The 17,419-nt window shown below is 39.2% G+C and overlaps 1 protein-coding gene across 1 annotated transcript; it reads right to left on the bottom strand.

Annotated features, from left to right (window-relative positions):
• Nucleotides 1-1,101: 1,101 nt before the first annotated feature.
• mmp17b (matrix metallopeptidase 17b) lies at nt 1,102-16,541 on the bottom strand. Its single transcript, XM_042492763.2, has 12 exons — nt 16,459-16,541; nt 13,054-13,266; nt 12,647-12,779; nt 12,353-12,503; nt 12,064-12,172; nt 10,606-10,783; nt 9,453-9,629; nt 8,501-8,594; nt 6,455-6,528; nt 5,532-5,681; nt 5,076-5,339; nt 1,102-3,879 (listed from the first exon to the last, which is right to left on the bottom strand). Exons 2-12 carry the CDS (start codon nt 13,201-13,203, stop codon nt 3,479-3,481), a joined length of 1,881 nt encoding a protein of 626 aa, XP_042348697.2. The 5' UTR covers nt 13,204-13,266; nt 16,459-16,541; the 3' UTR covers nt 1,102-3,478.
• Nucleotides 16,542-17,419: the final 878 nt, after the last annotated feature.

The raw sequence follows: 17,419 nt of genomic DNA, 5'->3' as shown, positions 1-17,419 counted from the left end.
ACACAAGGTGTCTATTACTTTTGACATGTCAATTGAACTAAAGTGAAATCGATATTTTCCATCAGTGCGGCAGCACTCAATGCTTTTAGACAGGGTTCAATTGTATTACTGTTTGTACAAGTTAAATGTCCCCTTGATTGTATCGTAACTGTCTGATTTTAGTTACTATTGAGGTGAGATTTGGTCCATTGTTTGAGCAAGTTTTGAAAAAACCTGCAAGCCATATAAAATTCAGCCTCAGTCAATCTGAAAATTGAAAAATAGGTCTTTCTGTCTCACCTCTGAAAGGCTGACTAATTTAAAAGTTCAAAAGAATTTATGTGGCCAGCAACAATTTGTTGGCTGAGATAGCCATCATATTGAGAGAGGCAACTGGTTTGTTTTATCTCTCTGTTGTTACACATTGGTCTGAACTCCACAGCACATAGTTTGCTATCAGACTGTTCATCAAAGGGAAAATTCATGGTGTTCCTCCAAACTTCCACACTTCACTCAATTTCTCTTCATGAGAATGGCTTGTTCTGACACAGCATTAACATCCTGGGTGTTTTTAGTATTTGTTTGTCTCAGTACTTTATATGAATTGATAAAGTGTAAATGCAGTAAATGAAGTACTGTATGTTCAATGTTTAGATTGACTCACAGTTTTCCTTACTGTTATCTGAGACAACTAAAGTAGAAATGAGCGTGAGGGAATGCAGCTTATCTTACTACAGGTCTTTCTATGAGTGTAATGGGTCAACCACAGCTGCCTCTCTACTGCGAGAGCAGTAAATCACGTAGATGATGTGGAATCTGAAGATTCCCCTTCAATGATGAAGTAATCCTTGGGGAGTTCCAGTTTGCAACGTCACAGCATTGAGATAAATCATTGACCAAAAATATGTGTAGCTTCTTTTATCATAGGGAATATTGTTTTTACATTTGAAATTACAGTTGATCACCTGTTTTCATCCTTCAGCCCCTGGCCTGATGCTTAAACAAGGCCCAGTTCAGACTGGACCCAGCTGCAATTTCTCAATATTGCCTTGGGTTGGAACCAGGTTGGGTTCTTACCAATTTACTGTATTTTTGTTTTTTTTTAAAAAAAAAAAAAAAAAAAAAAAAGAAAGACATTTTTGTTTATTATGTATTGTCTGAGTTTGTTCCTTCTTAGATTTAAATTAAACCCAACAGTCCATACCTGGGGACATGTGCACCATAACTATATGCAGACATAAGTGGAAGTGTGTGCCACAACCTTGTGCAGACCACAGAGTATATAGGTTTAGTCACAAAGGTGACTCCGAACTCTCCTTTTTTTTAATTACTTTTAAAAACTTACCTCTACAAAACTGCTTTTTATTGATTTATTTACTTTTATCTGTAAGGTGGATGCTCTACAGAGTGTTGTTTCAATTCAGTACAAATGGTGAAGACAGGAGACATGAACATTGTTTTTGCCTTAAACTGGGGAACAAGGTCTGACTGGTATAGATCACCAGAAGCCCATTGTGGAGAGTCTTTCTTTTTTTTTTAACTAAAGAAAAATACTGAAAAAAGTATAGCAGATAAATTAAAGGTTGGGGAAAAACACACACTGGTGGTCATGATGTCCAATAAACATTTGTTTAAAAGTGAGAAAGTGACCTCATTGCTAGGTGCACAATCCGTTAGTATCAGTTCAAGTGATCTTTCTGTTGTGAAACACTGGTGAAATCTAGAACAGAGAGGTGGCCCACTATGAAACTAAAGAAGTAATTACACTTCTTTTGTTTACATTTTCTAAACCAGCCAGTCCATTTTCAAATATTTTTAAAGCCATGTGTCTTCATGGTGATGTGTATATTTCTTATTCTTGAGTTAAGCTTCCTTGAGTCAACTGTAAATGTACTTAGCGATAATTACAGGAAGATAAGCAAAAAAAAAAAAAAAAAATTAAAATAGCCTACTATCATCTCTTTATTTGACCTCATAGTGTTAATGATAGTGTTAGTGATTGAAGGCCTTTTCACACCAGGGATGAAATGAAAATACAGAATATTTGTTGAGTATTTTTCACATTCAAATCATTCACACCAGGGCTGACACTCGACAGTGTGTTGTCCATTCCACCAAAAAAGTACAGGGTGGGCAAACTGCTGACAGCAGACCTTTCTCATCACTAAAAATATTACTCATTTCCATTTCCACAGCAACATTGTAACTTTCAGAGCTGAATAAAAAGCCTGTAGGTTACAATACTGATAAAAAAAAATCAATGGTTTTGTTGTTATTTAAATCAGCTTTCCTTAATGATTATGATTTATGATGCTGTCAGATTACTGCCAACTACCCCATGAGGTTTGTGCATCTGCAACATGTTCTCATCTCCATGTTACATGATGCCACTTTGAAGTAGAGCAATTATTTCTGGGTTAATGTAAGGTTATCTGACTGCGCTCCCTTTCATAAATTTAATTACCCCGCCGAGTGAGACTCTTTTATTAAAGGAGTGGAGGCACTAAATTATACAGCTAAATTACAGTGTGGACCGGCATCACAATGACAAAGGTAAAGAAATGAACAGAGAACAAATAATTTCTATAGCAGTGGGAAATATTGTACTTTTTACTACAAGAGATTTATTTGACATTCATTTAGTTACATTTCATGGAGATTTGAAAAATGATTAAAAACAACAGAATCAAGACTGGAATCCTTATTAAATAGCAAAAGTAATTAATGAGGCAGCCACACTCATCATTGTACCATGAGTAAGCACCCCTATGTGCAGTGCATTTAACTCTTACTATCATTTCTCTTCCAGCTTCAACACAACAAATTGTCAAAATGATTAAACAAATGTATCTCTTGTGACACAATGTTGTAACCGCATTTTAGCTGATTGCAAAGAGGTCTTAACTTTCAGGCTGAGTTTGAGTATCTGCACTCTGCTTGAGTTGTTTTTTTGTTTTTTTTAATCTTCTTTAAATCTTCTTAAATTTACTCCACTACATTTGAAAGTCAAATATTGTAGTTATGACTCCACTACATTTATATGAAGGCTCTCATTACTACATTACATTAATTTCTTCACCTCCGTCATTGTAAGAACTGAACTCAGTGGAGTGATCACATTCTGAGCAGGAATGATGCCGACACAGATCATAGACTGTAAATAAAGATACAGATATTATATGCAGTCTATGAAACAGACAAACTGAAAAAATCTGCCAGAAACTCTACGCTGCTGTGATTAGTTGATTCTGCTGTGAGCATTTGATTATGTGCAGCGAAGTTCCCGCCCCCCTCTCTCCGGACGATCCATTCTAGCATCAACCACTTCAGGTCCTACTGAACACAGACATAAGAGCTGTATTGACGTCCTCATGTCTCAATCAGAAAGAGAGGAAATAGGTGTAAATGGTCGGGAGGGACAGTATAGTGAATGTTTGCGGATGACTGTTCTACTGATCTAACCTGATAAGATAACTGTCTTTTATTGTCCTGCACATATTTAAATAATCATCAGTGTCCATGTCATCAGCAACAAGACAGCAATAACAGACGCTGTCCTGCCACCAAGTGCTCCATTTTGGCAAGTGCACTGTGTCCAGATGTGTGAGCCTCTGTCTTGTACTATGTCTTTATGTATATGTCCATGTCTGTCCCTTCCATGGTCCCTCTTTCTTCCTCTTTCCTCCTCCTTCTCTTTCTCTTCCCCCCACCTCTCCCTTAGCTCCTGTCTTTCTGCAGGTGGAGACAGTGACAAGGAACGCTCGTCCACCCCAGAGGAGGATGAGGAGTCGGGACAGTTCAACCAGTCAGCAGTAGAGGATCGTGGGTATCCGTCCTGCACCGAGGAGCCTGGAAATGTGAACTTCCAGTAAGAGTTTCCTTTGAAGAGATAGACAGCGCCTGGAAAAGAGGGAGAGAAGTTTTTACAGTCAACAAACCTGCAGGATTTTAATGCCAATCTTCAGAATAAATACTATTTTTTATTCAGTGACAACAGACTCAAAGTGCTCAGGCTGTTCTCATGCACTCTTTCTATGAAAAAGTAATGCATTAACTTTGTTTAAAACCTACGTAATCATGAGCCGGCAATTCATATATAACCAACATAAGAGTTCAATCATGTGATGAATGTGCTGATGGGTAAAAAAGAAAATAGAATGAAGAGCAAAAGTCTGCTTGAGGATTTGGATGGGTCAAACAAACAACTTTCCCCCACGAGACAGGAGTTTGTGTTCCATGAGAAGCCAAGTGAATTTTGAGTTATTTTAAGGTACTAGGGCTGAGCTGAAAGTGTTAATATCCACACTTGTGATGAAGGAAAATCCTCCATAGTGTGTTGTTACCAAGTCCGGGGCAGCAGCAGTGCTCTCCGTACGTGAGCATGTGTTTACAGTTCACAGTTATCCTCTGCTCTTTCATGGCCTCTAGTTTCCACAGAAGTCGCCCCCCTCTCTCTTTTGACCCATTCAGTCTTTCACCGCCAAGGTTCTTTATCTCTCCATTCTGGTTAAAGTATTTCTTCATCTCCACCCTGAACAGCATTTCATTGTCACTGTGGTAATTACTCAGTTTTTTTATGTTCTTGTAAATGTTGTCTCTTCCATAAACTGGCACATTGGACCAGCTGGCTGTTGGTGTAATACAGTGTATGGCACAGTTAGGCATTTTTGTGTAGAAATAGTGAGCATATATTATCAAATGTAGTTTAGTCTGATAAAATTTCAAATATTTAAACTATTACATGCTTGAATGTTTTTGTCTACATAAAGGTTGGACAAAAAAGTGGAGGGCTAAATCAGAAGTTAGCTGCTCGGTTGGTCTTTAGTGTGCTTTTCCTATCTGTCCAGTGACGTGGATTATCTGAGTAATTTTATTCCTGGGAATTTGAGCTTTATTGGCTTCATGTGCCACTGAGCAACTTTCATAGGAATAAACAAGACCTCGCCTCTAACACTGTATCTAGTCCTCTTTATACATTTATGGTGATAACCAACAGAAAGTTCACACCTTTTCTTTTTTTCCTAAGCAAGACATTTGGTTAATAAGTAACAACATCGACCATAACACGCAGACACAATCGTGATTGCTGTCCTCACCATCACTGTCTGTGGTGATGCCACTGACACCCTCTCTGAGCAGCTGAGTCCAGTTGTCTTCTTGCTGCCCTTCCTCGTTGCCTCCTATGTTCCCCCACACGGGGCCCTCCTCTGGGTCCCACACCAGGCCCCACTTCCCTGCTGTTACATCCTCCTCCTCCTCATCGTCCACTCCAGCTAAGTTCACCCCCATTCTGAGGGCAGACAGGGGCTGAGGGTAGCCTTCCTGCAGGGACAGATCTCTGAACAGCCAGAACTGGGAACCTGAAGCAAGACACATCCGGGAGAGGTTAGTTTGCTGATTCATTTGAAATATATATCAAAGAGAAATTGAGCTTTAGGTGTATAACCAATTATATTGCTTTCCATGTTATCACCATTTTGTTGCGTCATATCTTCAGTCTCTGTGGAAAAGCGAATTTACATGATGACAGTGTGAATGTTATTGGAATATACCACTGATAAAGATGATGGCGTGATCAGACTGTCTCTCGAGCACAGCGTGAAGCCGAGGCAGGTCAGGAGGCAGACCCCTCCACAGCCTTCTGACTGAAGCCCCACGACTCGACACCAAGCCCCCACCATTAACTCGCCACATCGTAAGACCTGGAGGGATGACAAAATGGAATGGTGATGCAAGGGGGATGAAAGTGATCCTGCTCTCCTGCTCACCAGAGCCAGACTGTTTTCATCGTCACAAACTACATATTAATGTCTATCTTCTAATTTAAAATGTCTAACGAGTCACTGGGCGGGTTTCCATTACAGATTTGCGCAAAAAATAATATTTTGATATTTACTTGTAAATGATGTTATACGACTTCTCTCTCACAATATAATTCCGGGAAGCATGGCGATGGACATTTAAAACATTAGCAGGTTTATTTCTGTTGCAGTCACCTCATTAGCCGACATTATTTCCAATCAAAGGCGATGTAGGCGTGTTAGGGAGCGATAATGGAAAGACAAGCCTCTTATACGAAGGAGTGGCCACATATGAGGGATTTCTGGGAGGTGTTAGTCCACAATTTCACAGAGGAAATGCGGATTTAAAACTTACTGATAATCCATTTTGAACAGTTACGGGATGCAATAACACCTCTTGTAGCGCCTGCTGCACCATACCGAAGAAGCAAACTAACAAGCGCAAAGCCATAGCATCATGTGACCTATAAAAGCCAAAAAAGAGTTTCAGTTGCAGTTTTGCAAAATATGGCTTTTTCCAATCACCTAATGCTACCTCATGAGAGTGTAAAAATTTCTGCGATGAATGGGAGTTTTTTTCCTGTAACTGATGTGTTTCCGTTAGGTGTATTTTAGATTTGCAGTTTCAGTTTGAGGGTTAATGGAAACCCGCCTACTTTGTGGTTTATTCAGACCTTTGAAGAAGAAAGTCTCTCCGCGGATCCTTGCCACGGCATCAAAACTGGTGTTGCAGCGATCTATGGAGGGGCTGAAGGGAGAAAACACAAAGAAACTTAAAGTGCTTCATGTCTTCATTTGGTAGGATTAAATCAAACATGAACTTTAACACTTTGTTGTTGTTGTGGTTTAGGTTTTTGTGTTCTGGCTGTATTTCCTCTTTCCCTTCCCCTCCCCATTGTGTTTCTCTCAGTCCAGCTGAGTGTGTGTGGCAGGACGTATGGCTGATTCCCTCTCTCCAGAGATGACAGTGAGGCACACCTGGCTCTAATCAGCAGCAATCAGCTCCTCCATAAAAGGTGCTCTCCTCTCTGTTGCTCTGCCAGTTAATGCTTTCTTTTTTATGGTTGTGCTTCTCAGAGAGCCTTCCTTCATTTAGTTCCAGTGTTTTTGTGGTATGTTTGTGGCAAGTGTTTTTCATAGTTCTTGCTAAACTTACCGGTGTTTTTGTGGGGAGTTTTCAGTGTGTGCCTTGCTGCTTTGCCAGCTGCCTTGTTCCTAGTCCTTTAATGTTTTTCCTGTGTTTTACCTGGAGACTCACCTGATCAGTTTCCAATATTGAAGATATGTAGGTGGTGGAATCATCCACTTAGAAACTACTCTTGGTGTCTGGTCAGAGAGTGACACAGACCGAGGGATCTTAGCTTCTATCTGACCTCACCAGTGCCAGCCTGCCTTCTGGCACCATTGCCTCCATATTTTGTGTGAACTCATTTTTATTGAAACTCTTCAAACTGCTCCTCATGTCTGCCTCAGTCATTTTAGGCCCAGAAAACAAAAACCCATACATGACACTTAGATCAGCACTTGAAAAGCAATACTATCTCATGTAGTGTTATACCAAATTTGTCAGCAACTTATTTTCATGCAAAAGACATGGACGAAATGATGACTGTGACTAAATTCAAGCAGTATTTTGACTAAAATAGAATGAAAACTGTGACAAAATCTCTTTACTTAAGATACCCCCAGACCTTGCTGCCAGCAGTTTCATGTAGTATGTCAATTATTTTCTGGAAAAAGATATAGATTTTTTAAAATGTATAGTGATTTTCTTTATTTTTGTGGTTTGAGCACCACAAGCCGAGTGCTTTCTAGTTTCAATATGTTGGAAAGAGGGCAGACATCTCTATGATCGATATGTCCCAACACTCAGCAACTCACACCAAAACTATCAACAACTGAATGAAGCTTAACTACAGGTCAGTATCTTATGCATCTGGTTTAGATAACTTCTTGATTAACTCACTTTTGTTTTATTTGGAGTGTTGACATATTAGCCATCTTAAAACATGCATGATATAATTGCTGCACCTATGTGATAGTCAAGTCTTGTTGTTTTTGAATGGCTTCATATAGCTAAATGGAGTCTATATGCGACATCTACTGGTTATTAAAACACAATGTGTTTTACGTGGAAATAGGCTTAAATAAAATGTGCTGGGCAGAAGTCAGCTGTCTTGTACTTAGTTTGTGTTGTAAGCAAAAATAAAAATAGATGTGCAGGTAACACATTGTCTAGTACAGTGGTTCCCAATCATTTTACTTAAGAATCCCCTTTTCTATCAACTGATAAATTGTACAGTTAACCTAAATAGTGAACACAAAAATGACTAATTCATTCCTGTGAATATAACATCAGAGATACCTTTTTACATTTAACACAATACTCTGAATTATGTGTTAGTTTTAAAAGTAATATTCATACTTATTAGACTTTTTTTGTAAATTCAACTTTAAAAAAAAAAGAAATATATGTGTGTTTATATATATATATATATATATATATATATATATATATATATATATATATATATACTGTATATATATATATATATATATATATATATATATACATACTGTATATATTTTTCTTGCACCCCTCAAAATGAAATAAGCCTTGTATCCCCCCATTAAACCTTAATTAGTGACCCCTGGCTGGGGGTCAGGACCTACAGGTTAGGACACATAGTTCCTAACATCGTATGTCTTGTATGTCATACCCATATGTGTGATGATGGTGGTGTCCTCTGTGGTGCAGCTGAGGCTCTGGAGCAAGGCGAGGAGCGTCAGTGGCCAGCAGCTGATTCTTTTTACCTAAATCAAAAATCAAATCAATCTAAACCAAACTACAATTAAGCAGCATAGATGCACTTGACAGTGATGATAATGCAATCATTTTCCAGACAGAGGAAATACAGTACAAGTGTTTGTGGTAGTGACCACACACCACTTTTTTCTCTTTTGCAAAGATTATTGCATGATTCCTTCAAATATCCTGAACTGTCTTTCTGTGATCAATTATTTGAAATGGATTTTGATATCATAAAGCAACCTCGAAAACACGCTATAGATTCCTATATGAAGATATGCGATTTGGATGGAAGTGTTGACTTTATCAGATGGGGTTGTTATTGCATGTGTTAAAAGTAACAAAGCAGATGCTTGATGGTCATACTGATGCATATGAACAAGCACACAGCTGTGCGGCTCAGGAGATGTTAATGGGCTGGAGGAAGCATGCATGTCATTATGCAAAGGCAAAATGAATTAAGAACCACTCCTGATGAACAATGCAGTCACACATTTCATCACAGAGAATTCTTTTAATCCTTTGAATCTTTATAATACATGGCTTTCACATATGAGCATTATGTGGAGGATAAAACCAACTGAAAACGGCGCTGCCTGTCCATACTTCCTCAATAACACACCAGAGGTCAGTCCATGAAACTGGTTCACAACTGTTCTCATTTATTTTATGCATTTTATGTCCTTTTTTAACATCTGAAGATGGCAGGACATCATAATGAACTTATTTTATCTTATGTCTTCTTTCTTTGATGATCTAGTAATTTACAAGATCTTTTTTTTTTTACATTAAACACAATGTTGCCATGTGTTTACACCCAAAATGGTGGACATTTCTAAACACGGCTGTGAGAAAGGACTCACCATAGAGCTGGGTGATGTGCTCCAGATCTTGAGGCCCCAGGCGGTACTGCAGTGGGTCTCCTGCAGGTCCCTGGTAGTACGGCCTCATCACTGAGTGACGAGACGAGGAGTGAGTGAGGCCCAGTGCATGACCAAACTCATGGACCAGCACTGTGAACAGGTCAGTGCCCTCAGAGGCTGTGAGAGAAGAAGGGAAGAGAGGCTAACAGATTAAGACAATAATGAGCTGATTAGAGGGTGCAACTTTCCCTTTTGGTTGGGGGTAACTGCAAGCAGCTACTAAAGGATGCAATGTTCATTACACACCACAAGATGAAGCTGTTGGATAGACCAAACAATATATTGACAGAGTTGCTTTTTGTAGAATCTTGCTGCAAACGCCCCAAATATAAAGTCTGACCTCAGTGTGCTACTGCAGAACATGCTGAAGTCCCTTTACTTAAGAGGAATTATCAACTGGGAAGCATGAATGTTAATAAGCAACAAAACTCATATGCATTTATTTGATTGTACCCAAAACGTTCTGTCAGGCACAGCACACACAAAGAGCATTTGAGCGACACCATTCCTTTATTGTAGCAACATATTTCGTAATTACCCAACATGGCAGCTTTGGTTAAATTTCACCTGTCGTACCCTATAGATGGGGTCTTTTTTTATAGCCTTGCCACACTCTTTATTACATCTTGCAACATAAAAAGTTTACTTTGTCCTGTATTGGCAACAAACATTGCTGAATGTAAATTGTGAGGTATGGCATCATCCAATATTGCAGTAATATCTGTAGAAATTCAGCCAATGGATGGTCATCATTAGCAGATTCATCCTCAGGGTACTATGATATAGCAAATTTAATGAAAATTCAGCTATTACTTTTGAAGATATCTTGCGATGGACCAAGTGTTGGTCAAAAGAAAAAGGTATTGCTGTTGTGAAACATGATGCAGAATCAGGCAGGCCATGCTGCTTTGTTTCATTGTCCATTTCTTCCTATTGCTAATGAATATACTGAATCTCAAAGTACATATCATACATCATGTCAGATGTGGCAGTCTTTAGCAGCAGAGTCCAGTCAGAGTCTGGACGTCGCTGTCCAATAAAAATGTAATATTAGAATATGAACTATGCAGAAGTTTTATTAATATTGCTCCACCTGGCTGTCTGAAAGCCCACTCCTCCTCTGCATCCAAATGTACTCCTCCTGCCCGTGCAGGATCTGATGGGAAGAAAGCATGGCCAACTGCACCCCCTGCCCCATCAAAGGGATAGCCATCACCATGGTAACCATGGAGGAAGTCCACCTGTAGGTCAGCTGCCTCTGGGCTGCCCACCTGAAGACAAGGGGCGAAAGAAACGACACTTAATGGTTATCACATTTCAGGTATAGGTCTTTACAGATCTTCCTAAACCCTAAATACTGACACCAGATTTGGAACCCGAGAAGAATCTGAAAAGATCCACTTGGATAGAAGCTAAAAGAAAATGAAAAAATACAGGTTAAACCTAGTGACACTTATTTTGTCTTGGCCTAATTCATGCAAATTATGGACAAGGATGATGAGTAACTACTGTAAAATGTATTACCAGTGGTGTACTTTTAATATTTTGTGTTCAGCTGTAAATCAGAGGAAGATTCAATCATTTCAGCTAGTTTACTAAACATTATTTACAGTGAGATTTGTAAGAGCAGTATGTTGTGCCAAACAAGAACATTTTTACCAGTAGACAGGCATTTTGGTTGCAATTTCATTGTTGGTCTATAAAATAGTCCTGGTCTCTCACCTCTCCATGTTGGGTCTCTAAAATCTTAGACATTTTTAAAAATCAGTGGGTCCAAAAAAGCCTTGAAATTAACTCCCAATGCTCTGAGGAAAAAAATAGGGAAAACTGCATTACTGGGAATTACTATCACTGAGAACCTATCTTGGTCATCACCCATCACCACCCAGGTTAAAAAAGCACAGAAAAGGCTCTACTTTCAACGGAAACTTAGGAAGGCTAAACTCCAGAGCAAGATCCTGTTTAACTTCTACAGAGGAGCAATAGAAAGCGTACTGACAAGAAACATCACCAACTGGCATGGTTCATGCACGGCCCAGTAAAGGAAGGCTCTACAGCGGGTGATTAAAACTGCCCAGAACATCACTGGTTCCCATCTACAGAGCATCAGTGACGTCGGGGAAGTGAGGTGTCTGCACAGAGCCCAAAGGATACTGAAAGACAGCAGCCACCCCACAGTCTGTTCACCCTGCTGCTATCTGGAAAAAGATACAGAAGTATCTGCTGCTGAACCACCAGACTACAGAGCAGCTTCTTTCCCCAGGCTCTGAGACTACTCAACTCCTCCTTTGACGCCAAAGGTGTAGCAGGATTTAGGATAACCTTAAAATTGTATTTCTTCTTAAACCACGTTTAAGAAAAATGACAGTAAATCTACCTTGTACCTTGTACCTAGGTAAAGGCAATGACTATGTCGAGCTAGGCATGGGTAGTTGTGCCCAGCTTCCTTCGTGACATAGCTTTCCATCAGCCCTGTAGGAAACCCATATATACCATCTTTTGTCATTTGTCATTTATGTCATTTAATGCACCATCAGACAAATATACCAACCTCATGAAACTCCAGCGGTGTTGGATCCGCCCACACTCTTAAAGCATAAAACACCAGCGAGCGAATTGTTTCTCGGGACAGATTGGAGGAGGAGGGGTATGAATGCAACCTAAGAATGTAACAGAGTGTAAGAGAGGGAAAGACATAGCTGCAAATGACTTGAACCAAATACATGTAAACCCTTAGAAAACCAAGCATAATTTCCTAAATTGAAATAGAAAATAATCATGTTTGTTCTAGTTACAGATTATTATTCTGTATAGTTCACAAGAAGTTAATTTTATCCGACCTCCAGTTAATGTTCCTGCGTGTCCACATGGAGATAGCCCTTCTCCTTCTCCTCATGTTGCTCCCCTTTTGATTGGCCAGTGATTTGGAGTGGATGTCTTGGTCAGGTAGAGAGCAGCGTGGACTGTTCATCAATGCCATTGTCTCTTCATCTGAACACACCAAAGCACGCAAGAACCAGAAGTGACTCGTGGAGTTAAATAGGGAACACCAGATTCAGGAAGTAGCCTGAACGTTAAAGTGTGTTGGATCTTAAAGTATCCAGCTTTCCTCAGCCACTGTCTGTAATCCTTACCAACAACTCCAGTATCTTTGAGGCCTGCAAACCTCTGCATGGACTTGACAGCATTAGTGACAGCTGTCCAGGCCTGAAGCTGACCAGTGGAAGGGTCTGAGGGTGGGAGGTAGCCATACTTCATCAACCAGTCCTGTAAAGAGAGAAGAGCATGTAGTCATCTGCATACAGTAATAGTAACATCATCACGTGACTTGGACTAACGGGGACCCAAACTCAAAATCCACACTCAGTGTTCTATGAGATGTCTTTTTAGCTGGACAGTAATGACAGTATTTTAGGAAATGAAAACAAGTCTTTTGCAAACTGATGCCCAAATAGCTGCCTTCTACTTGTGTTGCTCCAATTTGTGCTAATTATCATGAAGTAGTAGAATGTTTAGATGTATATTCTTCAAATGAACTTACCACTAGTTGGGTTCCTTCATCCTCAGTAGGTGTTGCTGGTGCGATTGAGGGCGTGGGAGTTATATCAGCAGTAAATGCTGTTTGCAACCATCCATTGCTCAGGCACAGAAAAACAATCCACATCTTCATCTTGGTTGCATATTTTTGCATGAAATATTAACAGGAATATTCAACAACGCTTGTAAATCCAGCTTCTGAGATGATTTTACATCCCTAGAGTAAAATGGAAAAAAAATAAATGAAATGAAAATTAAAAATTAGGAGACAAATTGCAATTACAGCTGCAAAAACTGTCACAATACAGTGAAAATGTAGCAGTATCTGCGACCAGTGTTTTTAATACAAGAACATGCCAAATAATTATCTGTCAGTTAATAGATACTTTTCAAAAAAATAATGTATACAAAAAACTTGTTGTGGGGAAAACTACCTAACTACAGTACATAAGCGAGTTAAAATTGCAACTTCTGCAAGCTGCAACATTTTAATGCTGCTTATATACAATAGAATATATTACTTTACTTTTCCTCCTCCAAATTTTTGTGTCTTTTTTTTGTTAAGTTGGTCATTGCCTTGTCACGTTTTTGAAAGAAATCTAACAAATCTGCTCAGGTTTCACAGGGTTAAAATATCTGTTTCAGTACTTTACAACATTTTGAGCTGAAAAATCCTCTCTGGGCTCCCTCCATCACATATACAAATACAGAGGATGCACTTTTTATAGCTTCTCATCTCCAGTGTCTTCACTTACGTTAGAGAATGCAGTAATAAATGACTTTAACCTGCTTTAGCACTCTCTACTCAAATTATTCCTGGTCAGATGACTGAGCAGCCCTTTATTCTCTTAGTGCAAAATCAGGAAAACAGTGTGACATTCAGTGTCACCATAGCATGAACGAGTTAAAACGCTCAGTGAATGAAGTTGACGGGAAACATCCATACTGTATTCCCTCTGGGGAGATGATATACCAGATGCAATCAGAAGATGGACTGAAATTACCATAAAACACAGAGGGGAGGGCGCCGCTGACTGCTGTACAGGACAGGGTGGATGTGAGTGTGTGTGTCCGTGTCAGCGAGATGCTTCATTTAATTAAGTTAGAGGGTATACCGTTTCGGTTAAAGCATGGGGGCAGAGAAGAAAGGATGAAAGGGAGGGATGAATGGAGGAGGAGGACAGTGTTAAAGCAATGAGATTAAAGCAGTACAGAGAGTAGAGGGCACACAGAGTCGAAAGGGGAAGCGTGTTACCAGCAAACATCCTCCCTTAAACAGAGGGCCACATTAACTTCAATGTGTGAAACAGATTTTTATGATACACACATATTTCTTTTGCAAAAAAACAAAAACAAACTTATCTTTAGTCATAATACACATTAAGAAAGCAGGAAGCCTGCATGATCTTCCAGAGGAAGCTCTGGATTTTCTTTCAAAAGTAACAAAAACTTATGAAACTCACATGAAACTAATTTGTTTTTATCCATTTTATCCACCCTACTAAAAAACGGAAAAGTCATTCAAAAATCTATGTTCATATGATAACATTGTGAGAACAATCCTTGTGTACATGGATCCGCAAAAACAACTGAAAGTAGTAACTGTAGTATGCATTCCAGGCCAGTAGTTGATGGTATAACTTTGTAATGATACACTGTAGATGAAAATCACACGCATGATCGAAGCGCAGCCATGTCACTGTTCTCCGAGGATCCGTGCATTGCCAATTTACACAATGACAGAAGGTGTTTCATTTTTAAAAGATTAAACTCTGGAACCCGGTTTCACAAGATTGTGTTCTAATGCCCCCAAAACGCCATTGTCGTGTAAACAGAAAGCCAAACCGTAACAAAAGTTTAACGTTTCATGCCAGAACCGTTGCCATGTAAACAGCCCCTCAATAGAGTGCAGATCTTCACTACTGTGGACAACTCCAGTTTAGTGCAACTACATGCAATAGACTTGTTCCACACATGGGAGAAGTAACCCTGGAAGAAATCTTTCAATTTTATCCCAAACCATAACTTTTTCCTTCACCTAAGCAATTCTCTCAACAGCAATTGTCCTTCCCAGCTCGCTACCATGGGTGGTATCAAGTGCACAACTAAATGTTTTCCAGGTGGTGAAAGATGCAACATTTGTCCCAGCTCTAAGAGGAAACATGAATCAGCAGTCAAGGGTGATATAATCTGGTCATTAAAACAAATTTTTCACCAGTTGTGAATCAGTGCAACCACAAGAGGTCGTTAAGAAAGCAGTCATAAATGTGCATTAAAAATATTAGATTGATTGGTCTAGTAGTTTGTGAGATGGCTATGGACAGAGAGATGCACATATGCACTTACACACCCTCGCACACCCTTGCACACACGCACCCACCAACACATGAACACGACTAAAGGCATGTCTCCTCCAGGCGCAATGATACATTTTAGCTCTACAGTTCACTAAAAGTTTGCCGTGCAGCTTTCTATACAGAAGCATGCAAAGCGGAGTAAGCTGAACTTTCACTTTCAGTCAATGTGAGATCACAACCTTTATAGTGTAATTCCAGAATTTCATTTACTTAGAAGTTGAATTTGCCCAGTTTTAAGTCAAGACCATTAAACTAAACTTAAAAAAAAAGGTATCCAGAATTCTCTAGAGTTGGATGATTAACTTGGATAATTTTTCTTGTGTTGTGTTTTTCAGAATCCCTTCGAAACATGAGCAAATTGGTGGAGTCGAGGGGTTAGAGAAATATAAAAAATAAAAAAAACCTAGGAAAAATGCCAACAAAATTATATTATATTTACTATTACTATATATTCAAGAAAAGGAAGAAATAAAAATAAAAAGAATAATTTTGAGCGCCATCCTCTTGTTTGTTTTTGTTTTTACAAAAACAAACCAAATCATTTTACTTCCCTCTCTCTTTGCTTATTTTCATTTCATTTTCTTTTCTTTCCTTTTTTTTTTACCAATTCATTGCTAATTTTTGGGCAATGTTTTGACACATTGCTCATTACCTTCTCCCGCTGCTTTTGAAACAAATCAAACCACTTTACTCAGGTTCCAAGGGGTTAACTAAATTGAACTGAAAATGAAAATCTTGTGGGATTAGGTGGTGATACTTAGACTCACTATAAATATTTTTGAAATCCTGGCTGCTGTCCTGCACAGACTGTAAAACTTTAACTTTTCTTTTCCCCTTGAGACTAAATAGCTGCAAAGAAGCTCAGTCACTCGGATTATATTTGTTCTGACACATGCAATATTATCTACCACTCGCCTCCAAAATCTAACACCTTTCACTGCAACACATGCATACATCAGATAAACTTGCGTGAAATGTCAAAAACAGCTCCAGATCCAGTGCAGCAGATAAGATGCACATGGCATTAAACAGGAAATTGTTTCTGTGCTTACCTTCCTCCTCCTCCTCTGCGTCCGTCCTCCCTCTCACCCTCTCTTTATCTGACACTATAGGAACAGATGGGTCCTTTCTCTTCTCTTGCTTCTTCTTCCCTCAAAGCTGCTAACCCCTACTCCCCACCCTCAACCCCACCCACTGTCACACTGACATGACAAATGTAAGCTTGCATGCTTTGCAGAAAACAACCTTTTTCGACTCAGTTTACTCACTCTGCTCTGTCGTGCTGCTCCAATCTGTGAGCTCCACAAATATTTCACATAATGTGAAAATAAATGCTTTGATTTCATGATTCCCCTCTTCCAAAATTAAAACAATTAGTCTGGGCACAACACTCTCTGAGCCTGGAATCCTGCGTTTGACCCGAGCAGGATTAGTGAGTGTTACACAGCAAAGACGGGTTTAGATTTTGTGTGTGTGCATCATGTGTGTTTGCCTCCCTGTGTGCAACATCTGCATGCTCATGTGTATCTTCTCTCATGATGGCATTACCATTTTACACACAATCCTCTTAACCCAGGGATTAAAAACTAAAATGAAGATGAGCAGATTTGTCTCTCTGTCTCTATCTCTGTTTCCTTTTTCTCTCATGTTTGTTCTTTGAGTTTAAAGCCACAAGACCAACTGTTCGAGGCATCCTGACCTCTTTCTTCAAGCACAGCTGAGATTCCTGAAGACATTCATCCCAAGTTAAGCCTTTGAAACATCTACAATTTGGCTTGATATCTGTCAAAAACATTTGAAGAGGGCAATAGTTAAGAAATGACCCAAAAAATTTTGAAAAATGTGTAAAATAACGTACAAGAAAAGGAAAGAAAGAAATTAAACAAAAAAGACAAGCAAGGGACTGACCTGGAAAAGCATTTTATTCCTCAAAAGGCATTTAAAAATTACAATAATTCTGTAACATAATTTTAAATATGTAATTATGGTAGTTAGAAATATATTTTTCCCCAG

Source organism: Plectropomus leopardus, chromosome 8 (assembly GCF_026936395.1).
Source record: "Plectropomus leopardus strain MGB_pleo_1.0 chromosome 8, ASM2693639v1, whole genome shotgun sequence".
Classification (NCBI taxonomy): Eukaryota; Metazoa; Chordata; class Actinopteri; order Perciformes; family Serranidae; genus Plectropomus; species Plectropomus leopardus.
This window is presented reverse-complemented; position numbering and strand designations above follow the sequence as displayed.

Coding starts and splice junctions, on each gene's coding strand:
- mmp17b (XM_042492763.2), bottom strand. CDS start 13,203: ATGCAAAAATATGCAACCAAGATGAAGATGTGGATTGTTTTTCTGTGC. Junction 12,504..12,646: donor CAAAGATACTGGAGTTGTTG/GTAAGGATTACA, acceptor TGGTGTGTTCAG/ATGAAGAGACAATGGCATTG. Junction 5,340..5,531: donor CGCCATCATCTTTATCAGTG/GTATATTCCAAT, acceptor GTCTTGCTTCAG/GTTCCCAGTTCTGGCTGTTC.